The following is a 17,305-nucleotide window of genomic DNA, read 5'->3' on the forward strand; positions in this document are numbered from 1 at the left end:
CTGGGTTCAATTCCTGGGGTGCTGTCTGTGTGGAGTTTGCATGTTCTCCTTTGGTTCACTTGGGTTTCCTCCAGGTGTTCTGGTTTCCTTCCATAGCCTGAAGACATACTGTTCCATTAATTGGCTTCTGGCAAAACTGGCTCCGGTGTGAGTGTGTGCGCATTTGTGTCTGTGTGTGCCCTACAATAGACTGGGGTCCATCCAAGATGTATCCTGCTTTGCACCTGTAGATTGCTGGCACGGTCTCCGGCTCCCCTGTGATCTTGTATTGTATAAAACAATCAGTAAAAGGATAGATTTATGATTAGCAGTGTGCTAGCCGTATATATACAGCATTTAAAAGTTTAGGTTAAACAGAACAATTTCCCCTTTTTTTAAAATAAACACTTCACATCCCCAAAAGTGACAAGTTGCCGTTGACTCAAGAGGAAGTACTGAACTGGGTTTATTTTAATCTGCGGTGATGCAACTGATTCCCCCTTAGAATCTTGATTTTTCTGTTCCCAGGGCTTGTGTGTACAGCACATGCCCTACGCAGTAATACACAGCATACACTGTAATTCTCTGCGAGGAAAAAGGTTTTCCAAGACTGGTGTGAAACCCCCTTAAAACCTGTTCAGGACAGTTCCTCTGTAAATGTTGATTATGTTTAACTGTTAATGAAAGCAGGCCAATCTGATTACAAAACTTTATTTTTTCATAGTGAAAAGCAAGGAAGTGCTTACAAGTTGTTTTACGCAAGCATACAACTATCTTAGAGAAAGATTTCATTTTCTTTGTCTGCAATCCTTTAGCTGCAATTCAGACAAACTGGTAAAAAATACTTCTACAAATATTTGGCAAAAGCATCTAGTATCTCCATTAATCATAGCTTTACAATATTACCTGAAATAGTTTTCAACATAGACAAACTTCAAAACTTTTTAAAGAAAGAAAAACATTTATAAAGTGCATCATTAATGAAACATAAGGCATTAAGTTGATCTCAGGAAAATCATAGTGTGTTATATTGGATTACAATCTCTTATTTAAATCTGTGCCTTTTAAATTAACAGGGCATTGAATTAGATTTTGTCCAAGGCAAGAGAAGTGCTTCTGCAGCCTGAGAGTTAAGTTATTGGAGTACACAAGCTGACGTTTGCAATTTCCACCAAACCAGTCAGACAGGACTTAAAATATATTAACAGTAAAACTGCAAAAATAGCTTTACTAACAAATACATTCTGAGATCATGACTAGAAAAGCAAAATAGCTAGTGTACTTGAATCAACTTAATGCTGACAATCATTCCTCTTCAGACAAACCTAACTTGAACGTTTTCTCAATACTTCATGTGAAGTGTACACAACCCAAGGACCCCAAGAGTTAGGTACCACTATGTTCAGACTAATCCAGTAACATTGATCTCATGTTGATATACATGACAATTTGTCCAAAGTAAAAAAAAACTGTCAAAAATACCCAATAATGCAATAATAATTTGTTCTAACTGGAACAAAACAACAACAAAAAGCAATGAGAGTTTTGGCTTTTTACAGGAGAGGATGAACTGGGGAAGATGTTCCTCCTTCAGTTGAAATCTCGGTTTGTGAGCACAATGGGTGCGATCAGGGTCCACACGTACAGAAGCAGGCAGATCCAGCTGGATGTGATCTTGACCCAGACCGATGGCCATGTGCTGCTCATTGTGGTGTAGTCCGCATTCGGGCTGGAAAGAGGACACAGGACGTGTGTTGTAAGACGGAATGTCTTGAGACCATATTCCCACAGACATTTCCACCACCCAGACTTCACAGTGCTTTGAAAAATGAACGTCTTGCTGCTTCCAGGGACTCAAAGCATTCTGTGAATCGTATACAGTTAGATATCTAAGTGCTATCTAACCTAAATCTGATTCCCCTGTTTTGCTCTTAGGGAAGTGTGGATACAATTTTCCAGCGCTACTGATAATCCCCGCTTGCTCCAAGAAAGCCATAGCAGCCATATCACCCTACAACTCACAACGGGCAGCCCACTGGAGCTCAGCAGGTATCCTCCTGGGAAAGCTACAGTTGCTGCTGGAAGAGGTGTTAGTGGGGCCAGCAGGGGGCGCTCACCCTGCAGTCTGTGTGGGTCCTAATGCCCCAGTATAGTGGCGGGGACACTATACTATAAAAGGGCGCCGTCCTTCGGATGACACGTAAAACCGAGGTCCTGACTGTCTGTGGTCATTAAAAATCCCAGGGCGTCTCTTGAAAAGAGTAGGGGTGTTACCCCAGGGTTTTGGCCAAAGTTCCCCCTGGCTTTACTAATCATGGCCTCCTAATAATCCTCATCTATGAATTGCCTTCATCACTCTGTTCTCCTCCCCACTAATAGCTGGTGTGTGTTGAGTATACTGGCACACTAAGGCTGCCGTCACATCTTCTAGGTGGATGCTGCACACTGCTGGTGGTGGAGGAGAGTCCCCATTACCTGTAAAGCGCTTTGAGTGGAGTGTCCAGAAAAGCGCTATATAAGCGTAAGCAATTATTATTATTAAGACCTGGGCCCTTGAACATTACTGTGCCCAGATATAACTGCACCCCTTGTTCACCCACTAACACAGCCCTGACGTGAACCACCGGACGCTGACACTTAAGACTCTTGCAAGACAAAAAAACAAGCCTGAACAGAAGTAACATAATATGGTAAATGTTTTCTGAACATAGTAAATCCTACGGGTACGTGCCGCTGTGAAAGCGGTCAATGTCCATTAAGGTACCGATTCAGTTTGTCGAAAAAAATGCCTCCACGCATCAGGACACAATTCTAGCCAAGACAAGAGAGTGAGGACGTTGTTGGAGAAGGCGATGGTGGTGACTGAAAATAACGCAGATCTCAGATTGCAATCCCACAGGTTGCCCGGCCTTCGCTGCCTTCTTGTGTCACTGTAATTTGTCAGCTTTATCTTTAGTTTGGCAGCCAGCTGGAAGGCTGTTAAAATTCGAACAGGCGGAAAAAAAATAACGCTTAATCGCCAATAATCACAATAATCAAGGCAGGCGAGGATGAGACAACCAAAGATCATATACATCTAAATCAAAATATTTTTTCACTGAAAGTGTAGCATCAACCACAAAGGTAGGAGCACAAGGGAGGAGGGGGGCAGTTTTGAAGTGCTGTTGCTTTAGATGGATCTGTGTGACCTTTGTATGACCTTGCTCGATGAAAAGGAAACGAGGAACATGTTGGCACACGCTAAAAATCACATTTACTAGAAGCTTTCTGATGGGTAAAGGAGCGTTTCCATGGTTTCCCACAAGACACTGACCTGTACCAGTTGGTGAGCGTCATCATGATGTACAGGGAGGCCAGGAAGAGCATGAAATGGAAGAAGGAGTAGCTGTACTGGACCGAGTCCTTCTCGTTGTCCTCCACGCGTCTCGGCCCCTCGCCGTCCTCCACGTCCCCGGGGCTGCCGGCCGAGGTGTCGTCCAGCATGACCGAGTCCCTGGAGGACAGCGTCAGCTTGTTCACCTGGGTGGTGCTGGACGAGCGAATGCTGCAGGGGGGGGCAAGAGAGCAGAGGGTCCGTGAGGCGCTACGGTACAGGATGGCCGCTGTGGACCCGCGACGAAGCAGACTTCATACAGCTCCGCCGGCTCAGCTGCGACGCGGCTTGGTGCTTTTTAGGAAACACCCAGGACAAGGAATGGCAAGTAACATCAGATGGTTCCAGCACATCCTGCCAAGATGGAGTGCTTTTGTCCCTCGGTCTTTGCAATCCTGAATTTAACGTAAACTACTTTTATTAAAAACCCTGGCATAAATGTTAAATGTTAGCCAGGGACAGAACAGCATGTCTTCAGTAGGGTACAGGGGGAGACGCATCTCTACTGACACACGTCCCCGCTGTCAGTACAGCACGTGAGGTCACACACCAGTTAACCCCACCCCTGATACTTCCTTTGGCAGAGGTGCTGTGTGATATTTGATGATTAAAAAATGTTTTTGAAAGCCAATTGAGAAGAAACTTTAAGAGATGGGATCTCGAGGTTCCAAACACTACTCAAGGATGGTGCTCAAAGACATTTGTAGTGATTTTCCAGGTCACTGTACAGCCTTGTTACCGCCCATCGTAAGAATTCCACAGCCCTCTTCCCCTGTCTTCAGATTACTGTCTTTTTTGTTCATCATAATCATAATGCTACAACCCTGCTGAGTGTAGCTCATTTGTAATGTTTTCATGTTTTTATATTGATAGTTATTTTCTTTTCACTTCCAGTGCTCACTTTCCCCAGTTTGTTGATCAATATGCAATATGTCAAGCATGGGAATATCAGCCAGGACATGTCCTGAAGAGAACCTATTCAGAAAATATATACCTGGTGCTAAACAGCTAGTTAGAGGGGGTAAGACTCCGTAACGTAGACTTAATTCTAAGTCTAATAATTAAAAAACATAATTCATAAACAAGAATTAAGATGTGAAATTACAGGAACATACAGAGGATATGAGTTTGTCTTTTAATAGACCCCTGCTATTAATGCCCTGCTGGTTTGAGGTTTCTGACGCGCATGTGTGCAGATACCAACCTGGAGTACAGGATGCAAAGGATGAAGATGGCCAATCCCACAATGCTCTGCGTGTCCCACCTCTGCAGGGAGGGGTTAGGTTCGACCACAACCTCGGTAGGGATCACCTGGGTCTGATTCAGGGGAGCCAACGTCGAGGCTCTGATCTGCTCTAAAATGCTGGGGTTGCATTTGCGATCTAGGGGAGACAGGAAAGAGGAATTAGACATCAAGAGGTTGGGGGGATCTTCTTCCCTAAAGACTCACCTCCTGTCACCTGGTAGGGCACACAATTGCAAAGAAAAAAGATCTTCCCCCTTACGTTACAGCTCAAGTGGGTCTTTAACTTAAAGTTTAAGCCATGAACATTAAAGCAGGCATAGAAAGGAAGGCATTGATGAAGTTATACTACTCTGACTAGGTAAGATACACCTGGACAAAAAACCTGGCAACAGCATCCAGTGTAGTCCCTATGGAAACCCAGGATGTTGTTTAGACTCTGTAAGAAAAATCTTTGACTGATCTTCCAAATTGGGTTGACTTCTGAACACATTTAAAAAGGCCACGTTTAACTAGACTAATTTAAACTTTTATTCACACAGAAATATATATGAAAAATTTTCATATACAGAAAATGTGATTTGGGTCGGTTGTTTTCTCTTACTCCATGTTTGTTCACAAAGTCAAAGGACTTCCCAAACCTACATGGCTCTTGCAGTCGGCTCTTAACTCGCTTTCACTAGTGTTAAGTAATCTAGAGTACCAAACCCCCCTAGGCATGGAACCGAAGAAGATCGTACCTGGCTCGTTTGTCATGGCTGACCAGGTGAGGTACATCATGTAGAGAGTTATGATGGAGGACTGCAGCAGGCCGGAGTGAGGCTGGGCTTCCTTGAGATGCGCAGAGGGAATTTGTACATCAGATTAAGGCTCAGTGGAGGAATAAAAAGCCAACAGAAGCCACTCAAATGATAATCTGTAGAGGCACAGCCCTGAACAATACTCAAATGCTATAGATTAGCTGCTGTAAAGACACTGCTCTTGGAAATCAGGGCCACAGCAGAGCTCAGAAGGCCATAGAGACATGAAGGAGTACTGAGAGACCCACACACAAGTGATGCAGCTTCTAGCAATCTGCCAACAGGCCCGAAGGCCGGGAAAATGTATTCCTTTAACTCTCCTAGATCGTTTTCAACAATGTAGCGTCTTAATAGCATTCTGGCAGGCAGTCCCATTTTTTTAAAAGCCCTCCAGTCCTCTCTATTGTTTGTGTTCTGCTGCATGGTCAGCTGGTTTCCTTTGTGTTAATGTATTGACTGTACGCCCAGGCAGTCACAAGACATTTCCTCTGTCAGACTCGGCGCCCGAAGTCTAATACATTTAGAAACTAATCTCTTCAAAACGGATTTGAAATACGCTTTGAACTGACAACTTCTTCGACTTCTGAAATGCGTTCCTACCCTGTTACGATGGGACTGACGTTTTCTCAAGTGATTAAGAATTGCATATTTGGTGGATCTAACCAGAAACATACTTTTGTGCGATTTCAGACAGGAAACTCACAGGGATGTTCCCAAGACATGATGTTAATCCCAGTGTATGTGACCAGCCTGAAGCCAATTTAGTCAGGACTGGTTGGAGGAAAAAAAATAATAAACCTGTCCTCGTGTGTCAAACCAGAGTTTGATTAATTAATTAATTGTTATTGCTAAAAATTTATATAGAAAATACCAGTTACTGGCATTTCTAGATATCAATATTTATATAGGATGTTATTTGAAGTAAAATACAAGCCTCAGTTTCTAATCACTGTAAAAAGTTGATTATAGGCATTTAAAAAATACAATCTCTGTATACAACTGGTATAGAGACAGAGATATATGATTATAATTCATTTTAATCCATGTAGTGAAGTTAATATGGTCTTATTTTCATACAGGCACATATTCGTCTAAAGGCGACAGAAAAGGCCTTGGGAAATAAAAAAAAAACCTGATTTTGTACGAACTAGAAACTAGAACAGCAGGAACGGTCTCCTCCTGGGGAAGGAAGCTGAACTTGCCTGTACTTTGGGCAGGACAGACACAACAGAGGCCCCAATGCAGAGAAGCATGTTGAAGCTGATGAAGAACTTGTTCAGCGCACAGTCCTCGGGGTGAGTGTAGAAGACGTAGAACAGAACAACAGCAATCAGGGACAAGACGTAGTTCAAGCCGGTGACTGACAGCAGGGCTGAAAAATAAGAAGCAAAATGTATAGAACAAAACGAGTCTGGGCAATCAAAAGCAATTTACTGCAAACAGAGTGTAAATGAACTCATTTTACCATTGAAAAGACGTGTCGATAACTGAAGTGGTGCCCAATAGGGTTTGCTCAGCTGCTTATGATGGGTGTTAAGTTGTGTTTCATATGCTCTAGCAAATTTTCTACAGTACATTCAATGAAACATGAAGTAAAGAGCTTGAATTTTTATGATAAAAGAGGCACAGGAACATTCATGGACCATTGATTGCAATTCTTATAAAATAAGTCAAAGGATCCAGAAAGCATATATAGTGTACATATATTTTTCACATATAACAGTTTGTTTTGGGGCTGAAAAAATACATAATCTGTGATTTAAACAAACAGCCCTCTCCCTCCATTCGTCTGTTACACTGACAGTTTACTGTCCTTTAGATCCAATGAGGGAAAAAAAAAACATTTTAAAAAATGTGACTAGCACCTATTTTAAGTGTATTTTTTTATATTGTGGTTAAAGAAGCATAAATGGTTTTTGCATCGCTAAGCCACTCACGAAGCCAAATTAGGTCTGCCTGCTGCCCTCCGTGCCGAGCCCCAAACAGCGGTGCGTGGCTACAGTTAGCGCCAGCCTCTTGCTGAGGACGTGTTGTACAGCATAGTGTCCTCAGCTCGGCAGACGCCTACAGAACACTGTTTCTAGGGCACCAATGAAAGCTTCTCGTCCAATCACTGGACTTAATGAACTACGCACAGTTTCATTCCCTGCCATGCTTGTTCCATTGAAAAAAATACAATCGCTAACAATACCCAAAAGAAATCTCAGTAACCTGTAATATTAACATGGTAATAAAACAGAATGCCTAGAGCCTCAATTTTAAGCCATTATAAGAAGTGCATTACAGGCATGGCAGAATACCTATCGGCGTTAACTACAGTTTAATGGAATGCAACCAACAGTTTCCCCATAAGCTCAGGAATGAGATTGAAGAGGCTACTAATGAGCCTTTGATGTCAGGCATAGCAACCACTAGCTTCTAGAAATAGAGGCAGTTTGGGGAATAGGGAATAGCTAGAATCTTTAAAAGAGTTCTAACTGGACACGCGGACTTGCGGCAGCCAGGAGATGGAGGAGGACTGGGTTATCAAGGCCTCTGGGGTTTGGCTGGAGCTCCAGGACTTCTAGTTTGTGGGGACCCTCAGTTAAACACAGACCCCCCCAACCTTCAGGGCGAAAAACCCGGCATCACATACCAGTGTACCAGCACCGCGAGTTCCCTTCCTCCATCTTCTCCACCCAGGACTCATTCCAAGAGTGGGCGAAGTCCACCAGCAGCACCAGCTGGATCAGAATGAAGCAGAAAGCTCCTGAGGTGCCGACGACAAACCAGGCTGCAGACACAAACCTCAGGTCAGTACGTCGGCACAGGGGGGTCATTTCATCCCTGAACACTGCGACTAAACTACGGTACCTGTCTTGAAGTCGAAAGCAATATTTCTATTGGAATAAAAGAGATGTATTCACAAGCCTGCTTGTATACAATGTAATAGGGCCACTTCACATTACCAGAAGTTTTGTTGCCTCATGCTGAATTGCAAAATATGGTGCTCTGCATACCTGGAAATTTCGTCTATTTCGTGATGCTAATTGGACGTTTTACATGTTACTGCGTACATTTTACTTTCATTGTGGTTTGAAATGCACTCATCAGTGCTGATTCTTTCTGACCCCGAAATCTGAAAATAGTTTTGCAGTTGCAACTTACATCATGAGGCACAAGTGGTCCACAGACACATTTGCTCACTCGACCAACTCGCCTCAGCCTTCACCTACTAACCCACAGCCCCAGTTTTCAGAAGAGGAAAGAAGGGTGGGCTTCGTTTTAAACTAAAGGGGCGCCTTGTGTCCTTCGAACACGTACAACCATATCCTGTGGCAGTGCCCACAGGATATAACTGCACACGTACGACTGATATCTTTTAACGTCTTTCCAAATAAACCAGGAAACCAAAGAGCAGTGACAAACAGCACTGAGGCCTAAAACAAACTGCAGAATTCCAGCAGCGACCCGACTTACTTCGAGTAAATGGCCCCTCTGGAATGTAAAAGGCACCGACTGTTACAGCTATGATGGCAGCGACCTTAAAAAACCAAAACCTGCAGAAAGAAACAGAAATCAAAACCATGTTAGCTGAGCATGACATCTGTTAATAAAAACATACATACAGGAACACGATTCAGACGATCACTCCAGAAGTTGACCTGTCAGTTCACCCGAGGAAGGATTCATATAACTCGACAGCAATAAGTAGATCACTGAAAAGATTTTTTTCAGACCATAAAGCTTGCAAGGGGAAAGATCCCTTTTTTTCTCCTTTTGATCGCTATTAAAGTAGCACTTTTTTTCCTCTTTATCTCATTCTTACAAAGCCAGATCTCTGTGCCCCACCACGGTTTCTTGCCGGCCTCTGAAAACGTGTCGTAAAATTCCGATGATCAGCGGATGTCGTTTTCCCCAAAAAATGAGCCGCCCCCCCCCGATTTCCGGGAAAACGCCAAGAGCGGGACCTACCCGTTGTGCACGGCGGCACGTGGGTCGCGGCTGTTTTTCACGTTGATCATGAGCAGAGCAAAGGCCAGGAAACAGATGCTCATCCCGAAGCATATTCTGTAGACGGCTTTGTACCCCACAATCACGTCGCAGTTCACAGAGCCGTGGATACCTGGGACTGACGTTCCTGCGCCTCCTTCGCAGAAGCCCGGTATCTGCCGCAGGGAGAGTGCCAGACAGTTAATCACAGAAAGCTACAGCCCGTCCAACAGCTTCATGGCCACAAGATCCAATGCGCCATCTTTTACTGAGATTCAAACCGATAGCTTACAGGAAGCCTTCTGCATGGGATACTAATCATCTATTTTACACATGCGGTTTCCACATATTTATTCTTTACTACCTAGTGTGCTTTTTTGTCTGCCAAAAATGGTCATGCTGCAACATGAGGTCTCAGGGAAATAAGGTTCAGGATCTTTCATGGACAGAACACAGGCGATGCATCTTTACACAGAGGAAATGAGGGGATCCAACTCCAGTCAAGTGGCTCAAGTTGATGTTCCTTGATTTCACGCATTAACCATCATGGCCTCAAGTACAGCACACCTTACTGCCAGCAGATGTAGGGTACAAAAAAACTGAATGCCTCAGAATTCATTCATTTCATAATAAGTACCTGCACCAGCTAATAATTGCTCCGGTTACTAAAAATTGTCAAAAGACAAAACTGTTCAAATCCCTTATAAAAAACTAATTTTTAAACAGTTTTATCCCACATTTTCAAACTTCACAAGCACTATTAAAAAATTAGAGTGTTTAGAGTAGAGAAAATTAAATTATACTAGTGGCGGGGAATTCAATCTGAAATCCCTGCATGTCTAGAAATTCAGTGAATTCTGATTATTCTAAACATTGCACACAAACTCTGCAGTTTCACAACATCTAGAGAAGCAGAAATAAAAAAGGAGCAAATTCTGACCGTGTGTGAGGGGAAGGAAAATAAGCTCAAAGGTCCTATCAGGCAGGTATTTAATCAAACCTTTGAAGGACACTGAAATAAAACCACACTTATCTGCTGGAAATGTACTGCTAGCTTATCACGTCTTCCACATTTCCTCCAGTACTTACAACAGCTGGGTTAGTTCCTCAGCAAGCACATGAAAGCCACTGTTACAGTACTGCAGTGTGGGACGCATCAAGGACATCCATTAAAAAAGGGGGTTTCTGTATTTCAAACAATGAGCCAGAAACAAAACTTAGACTAGACATTTGACCTTGAAAGCCTAGGTCCATGTTTTTCTCCTCTCCTGCACCAGAAAACATTTTGTGAAAGAGCCTGAAATTGGTTGTTATTTTACAGAGCATGGGGGAGGTACAGCAGAGGAAGTCTTCAAGCTTTATGGGTCCCTCTTAAATTTTGAGCTTCTGAGACTGACTTGTATCCTTCAGACGCATAAATAAATTTTTGCTCAAAATGACGATAGAAGTATCTTACGTCCCTCAAAGACCATGACTTTGTGTCACCCAAAACAATTCAAACTGGTAACACCAGTATTTATTTATTTGCCTTTGTTCAATGAGAGACGGGAAACATACAGTTCCTTGCGAAGCTCTTCAGACCCTTGCGCGTTTTTTACGTTTGGGTGCTTTAAAAGTTGCAGTTGCAAAACTTTGAAGTAGCGGTTAATGTTTGTTAGATACACAACCGATTAAGAGCAACAACAAAAAGAAAAAAATAAACATAATAAGAAGGAAAAAAATGGACAAGTCTTGACTGCATAAGTACTGAAACTCTTTGCTGTGGGTTTTGCAGCTAAATGAATCCAAATGCAAAAAATTACCTTAACCTTAAGTCACACAATTAGTTGAATGGCCTCTTTCTGTGTGCTCTTATAGTAGTTCACCTTATTTCAAAATGGATATACCTACTTCTGCAAGGTCCCCCAGTCAGGTAGTGAATTTCAAGCGAAGATTTATCCATGAATGACTGATTATTTTTAACCATTGGGCGGTGCGGTGGCTCTGTGGCTAAGGATCTGCGCCCATGGCTGGAAGGTTGCCGGTTCATATCCCGTGGCCGGCAGAGGAATCCTACTCCTTTGGGCCCCTGGGCAAGGCCCTTAACCCCAACTGCTCCAGGGGCGCCGTATAAATGACAGACCCTGCGCTGTGACCCCAGGCTTCTCTCCCTGTCTGTGTGTCTCATGGAGAGCAAGTTGGGGTCTGCGAAAAGACCAATTCCTAATACAAGAAATTGTATAAGGCCAATAAAGTGATCTTATAGGATCAGCCGATTAATTTACCTTTTTGAGCTGCTGCTCGATCCCTGGAGCCAGCATGATGCAGGCCACGATCGTCCCCAGCAGCAGGATGAAAGCATAGATCAGGCGCGTGATTGTGGAGTTCTTACTGTTCGGGCAGCACTTGCACAGCAGGCAAGAGGCACTACTGCACAGGCATGGAATCTGGCAGAGACAGAAAACAAACAACACCCAGGCACTGAGTTATTGACAACAAACAGCTGCCCTTCAGCTGTGTTCAACAGACGACTGCATTAGAGACACGCTATAGCTCCACAAAACAGTCAACCACTAAGTTCGGCAGCACGATGATGGATTTAATGGACGCCAGCAGCCATATCACCCTGCAACTCACCACTGGCAGCCCCACTGAAGCTCAGCAGGTGTGAGCCTGGTCAGTTCCTGGATGGGAGACCTCCTGGGAAAAACTAAGGTTGCTGCAGGAAGAGGTGTTAGTGGGGCCAGCAGGGGGCGCTCACCCTGTGGTCTGTGTGGATCCTAATGCCCCAGTGTAGTGACGGGGACACTATACTGTAAAAAGGTGCTGTCCTTCAGATGAGATGTAAAATTGAGGTCCTGACTCTCTGAGGGATTAAAAATCCCAGGGCGTTTCTCGAAAAGAGTAGGGGTGTAACCCCGGCGTCCTGGCCAAATTTCCCATTGGCCCTTACCAATCATGGCCTCCTAATAATCCCCATCTCTGAACTGGCTTCATCACTCTGTTCTCCTCCCCACTGAGAGCTGGTGTGTGGTGAGCGTACTGGCGCACTATGGCTGCTGTCACATCATCCAGGTGGGGCTGCACACTGGTGGTGGTGGAGAGGATCCCCATTACCTATAAAGCACTTTGAATGGGGCTACATTAAGTGTAAGTAATTATTATAATTATATTATTTACTGAACGTTTGCTTGCACCTCCATGGAGACACAGTTTTGTGAATGGGTTCCGTCTGTCTGTGCGGCTCAATGTTCTGCACTTGGTATGCTCTAGTTCCAGAGTGCTATAGTGCTATAGCTCTGGAGTGCATGAGTATTTTAAGGGTTTTATCTTATCAATTAGTTATTTAATCAGGAGACAATGTGCATTTCACAAGTCTTCTCACTGACCATTCAAGAGTACCAATTAAACATGCAGGACAGAGGCTCTCCAAGACTATATCTGCAGGTCCTGTTTTAGGCTAATCTCAGATGCAACATTTGTAACCTACTAACTTGTCTACAAGTGTTCCATTGCTTCATATCAACTTTGGACAATTGTCTTTTATTTTTTGCTCTCAAAATGTGCAACACTTCCAGCAACATCAAATGTCCTTACTGACGAATGCCATGTCCATTTTACATCGAGAACCAAGCATTCCTTAGACCACACTTCCCAATGATTCAGTCTAGGACAGTCCATACCAAACCCTGTGACTGGTATATTCGAACTGTTCCCAATTAGTCTGTCCACAGAGATAGAGAACAGTGAAAACGTTCACACAGGCTTTTTAAAAAGACCTGGTAATATTTATTCTTCAACAGAAGATTCGGGCTTCATCTCAAAACTCCAAAACATGCTAAGTATGTTTTATCTGAGAGATTTTCCTTTTTCTTCTATGACAAATACTTTTATAAATACTCCTTTACAAAAACAGTAAAACTGAAAGACAGGTTAGAATATTGCTTGTATGTCTGAAATTTATCTCCGAAGTACCAGGGGTGCTGTTTTCAGTGAGGACGTGGAATTCACAACTGAATCCTATAGCTTTAAGATGTCTGCAGTGATCAGGTGCCTATCGAGACCGTAAACCACTTACAAACTCCTGGCAGACAGGCAAGGTCAGACTAGATCTGCAAAGACAGTTAATCAGTGCCAGGTTAACTTATCTGGAAATTAGTGTCCCTGCAACTATCACATATTTACAGCCTACATCTTCCTGGAGACACTGGAGAGACTTGATAAAGACCCCGGCAACACAAAAACTCTCTTTTAATTTCTGTATTTAAATCCCTTACAGATCCATCAATTAATTCAGCCTTTTGTGAACAGAAACCATTTGTCTATGGCATGCTGAGAAACACAGACATTAAAGATCAAAGTTATATTTTTAGAACAGCGCAATTAGTTTAATTAGTCTACCTAGATCTTTTTTCCAGACTATTAAGAACAGACACACCAATAAAGCCAAAGTGTGTTAAGTCACAAGTATTATGCTATTGGAAATTATGTTTGAGGGAAAGGTAGAGAATGTTGCCTTGGAAGCAGCACAGGAAATTCAAAATAATTTAGATGAAGACTGAGCAGACACCTAGCAGAAGGCATTTACTGCAGACATGTGCAGATATATAAACACGTAGCAAAAACAAACTATAAATACAAAATAACAAACACTAAAATCGAAGAGACTACTTATGAAAAAGACCATGGTCGACACATTTATATCCTTTATAAAAAAGACGAAATATTAAGACATACAGTCTAGAGTGTATAATTTAAATTGAGGGATGTTAAAATTGAACGTCCTTTATTAATAAAGCCTCAAAACAAGGACGCAAATGGAAACTATACTTGAAGTGCATTAAAAATTGAGAACAGGAGGCAGTTCTTTACACAAACGGTTGTGGAAGTGTGGAACAAGCTACCCATTTATGTTGTTGAAACTAACACCCTGGGATCTTTCTAGAAACAGCTGGATGAGACCTTTGGATCATGTAGTTACCAACACGGCGGCGAAATTAATGTGCTAGCCTCTCCTCATTTGTAACTATCCAAAATAGTTGGACCATGGTGCTGGTTTTAAGCACATGAGCCCCGATTATTTAAATGCATCATCGCAAACTCATACCCTGAAGTCAAGAAGACACTGCACAGACAATAGCAATCACATACTGTCTTAACACTCATTCTCTCCATGTTATATCACTTTGCAGTTTGTAACTTTTGCACTGTGTAAACCTATCGCTGAACAGTTACATAACTCATGTTAGGGAAAGAAACACGATAAATAATAAACAAGAAAACCCAGTCAAAAAGAAAATACGTTTTGAGGATCAATCCCATCTGTCAAAGTTCAAGGCTACATTCACACAGCACTGGCCTTCAAGCAGCGTTGAAGAAATCCTGAACTCATCTTTCGGTGTGCAATGCAGAAAGCGAATTTTCTGTGGTTTCAATCCCTGAAGGCCGGCAATACACACGCTTCCCTCATCTAAGCAAGCTATTTAAAATACTCACCCTTTCCCTCTCACAGCATTTTAACAAAGAGGCCAGTTCTCTATGCTGCCCTGGTAGGGCATTTTTGTGCAGTGAAACGGAGGTGTATGATGTATATTACGTAATTATAGTAATAGGGTAAAGTACTAATTCATAATAATATTTAAACAGTCAATCTAAACCACAAACTATTAAAAATGTGATGGATTGTGATAATTTGGTAAGGGACAGGGACACTACACCTGTACACAGCACTGGTTTTGGAATGATGGTGTTAATTTAGTGACTGTTGCATCAGGGCTCATTGACTTGTGCTCTTTGTTGATGTGCCAAGCGAAAATGTTAACAGTAACAACGGTAATAGACATACAGTATAGGGTGTTTTCCATTAGGGATCGTTTCGCCATTCCGTAATACGGTTTCACACAGGAGGTGTCGCTACGAGGGGCATGTGAGCTCCCCTTGTCAACATGTCGATTTATGTCCATATTACGACCAGGTTTTTTTTTTTTACGACATGAAAGCTGTCCCACACCATATTATTGCTTCCAACTGCAACTGTGCTTCTACAGCTGCGGTGGTTGTTCATTGCGCATAAAGAAAACAGCATAACTAAGGCCGGGTTTCCCTGCGCAATTAGCGAGACCCTGCGGGGTTGTCTGAAGTACGAGTGGAGGTGTAGTAGTGGAGTGGAGTGCTGGTATGGCAACTGCACCGCATCCGACCGTAAGACCCTGCAGCGGGTGGTCAAAACTGCCCAACACATCACCGGCAGCGCCTTACCATCCATCCAGGAACTCTACAACACCAGGAGTCTGAAACAAGCCACCAAAATTATGTCTGACCCCACTCACCCCAGTCATAACTTGTTTGTTCCCCTACCATCTGGCAGAAGGTTCCGGTCACTCCAGTCACACACAACTAGACTCCAAAATAGCTTCCTCCCCAGAGCTGTCAAGTTGGTGACGCCCCCACTCCCTTCCACCTTATTATGATCTCTCCTAACGCCTTCCTGTACCCACAATGACTGTACTCCCACACCACTACACACACATGTAAGCCGAAATTGTACTGTCCCCTCGATAGCCCAGTAAAACTGTACCGGTCGTAATAATATTTAATATTTATTAATTAACCATACTATTTTTAACCATACTATTTTTGCACTGTTCCAAGAATTACCTTGCACTGTTTTTGTCCTGTTATATTTTCTCTGTTCGCAGAATTTTGCACAGTTTTGATTACATGTTATTTATGTTATGTTATTACATGTTACTGTTATTGCTATTGTGTTACTGTCTATTGTCTTATCTTCTGTCATATTTATATAATGCACCTGAGTGACTAATGAGAAACACTTTTTATTATACTATGCACCTGTGTAAGTTTAATGACAATAAAGTTGAACTGAGTTATCGAATTGAGGTGCTCCTCCCTTGGTCAACTCCAGCCGTTTCCTCGTTAACAGCAAAACAGGAAGTTTTCGGCTCTGGACGAAAACACGTTCACGAACAGTTGTTAACGCACCTCCGCAGACAAATGCTCGTGGAGATCTGTAGGACACCACGTTGAACACAACTCGTACAACTACCGAAAGTCCCGCTGTATTCGCTCTTCTAGTAGCTGCTGCTGCTGGTTACGTTTCGGTTTTAACCCACTTTTCTTTTAGCGTTTGGTAGAGGAAATAAAAACACGCACGACTCCATTTTAAAATCCTCTGAATGGACGACTTAGGTGCTGACCCGCTGTCGATGTACGTATATAAAATTGAACCGAGTAAATTTTGCACCAGATTTAAGAAAACGCTGCTCGTCGACACCGGACCCAAGACACGTCCGGACCTGCGGTACCGGGCGCATTGACCCATGTGGGCCGGCTCCGATTCACACATCACAACGTTAACGCGCTTTTTATCGGTGTATCGTTGTCCATAACGCACCCCAGTCAGAACCAGCTCAGTGCATTCATCATGTGTGTTTTTTATATATATATATGATGTTTCTACTACCGTGCCTTAGTCGTACAAGGTCCCATGACTGCGTGAAACTCATTTATTTGTTCAGTAACAAATTATTAGCCGATAAATATGTTATGGGCACCCGCGAAAACAGTTAAGATCTTGATTCAGTTCACGATTTGGAAAATAGAAAGTGATACAAAGTCTCCCCTCACCCAGCTCGCTACAGAGCAGGCCCCTAGGACGGCTCCCATCGTCTCGCCCTCAGAGAAAGATCAGACACTTCCACAACGCCCTCGTCCGTTCCTCCTTTTTCGTCCCGCCGCCAACTTCTGGTCTCTTGCCTCCAGCCTTGCCTCTGTGAACAGGCCCGAAACCTGTTCTCCGATCTTCCCCCCCTCGGTACTCTAGGAACTGCGACCCCGTAATTTCCGACAGCTCCACTTGTAACGCCGCCCCAGTCCAGCCAAGCCATCCGCAAGTTCAGCACCGCCTTGCTGTCCTGGAGGCGACCGCGGTTACGTCAC

General features: G+C 43.3%; 1 protein-coding gene across 1 annotated transcript; it reads right to left on the reverse strand.

Annotated features, from left to right (window-relative positions):
• Positions 1-676: 676 nt before the first annotated feature.
• Positions 677-17,305, reverse strand: LOC148818106 (serine incorporator 1-like). The gene is made up of 10 exons (XM_088937725.1): positions 16,994-17,305; positions 11,632-11,793; positions 9,350-9,543; positions 8,855-8,934; positions 8,031-8,168; positions 6,598-6,767; positions 5,336-5,426; positions 4,557-4,734; positions 3,293-3,523; positions 677-1,708 (listed from the first exon to the last, which is right to left on the reverse strand). The coding sequence occupies exons 1-10, from the start codon at positions 17,030-17,032 to the stop codon at positions 1,570-1,572; spliced, it is 1,422 nt and encodes a 473-aa protein (XP_088793851.1). The 5' UTR covers positions 17,033-17,305; the 3' UTR covers positions 677-1,569.

The sequence above is a fragment of the Atractosteus spatula genome, chromosome 19, assembly GCF_055471065.1.
Source record: "Atractosteus spatula isolate fAtrSpa1 chromosome 19, fAtrSpa1.hap1, whole genome shotgun sequence".
Classification (NCBI taxonomy): domain Eukaryota; kingdom Metazoa; phylum Chordata; class Actinopteri; order Semionotiformes; family Lepisosteidae; genus Atractosteus; species Atractosteus spatula.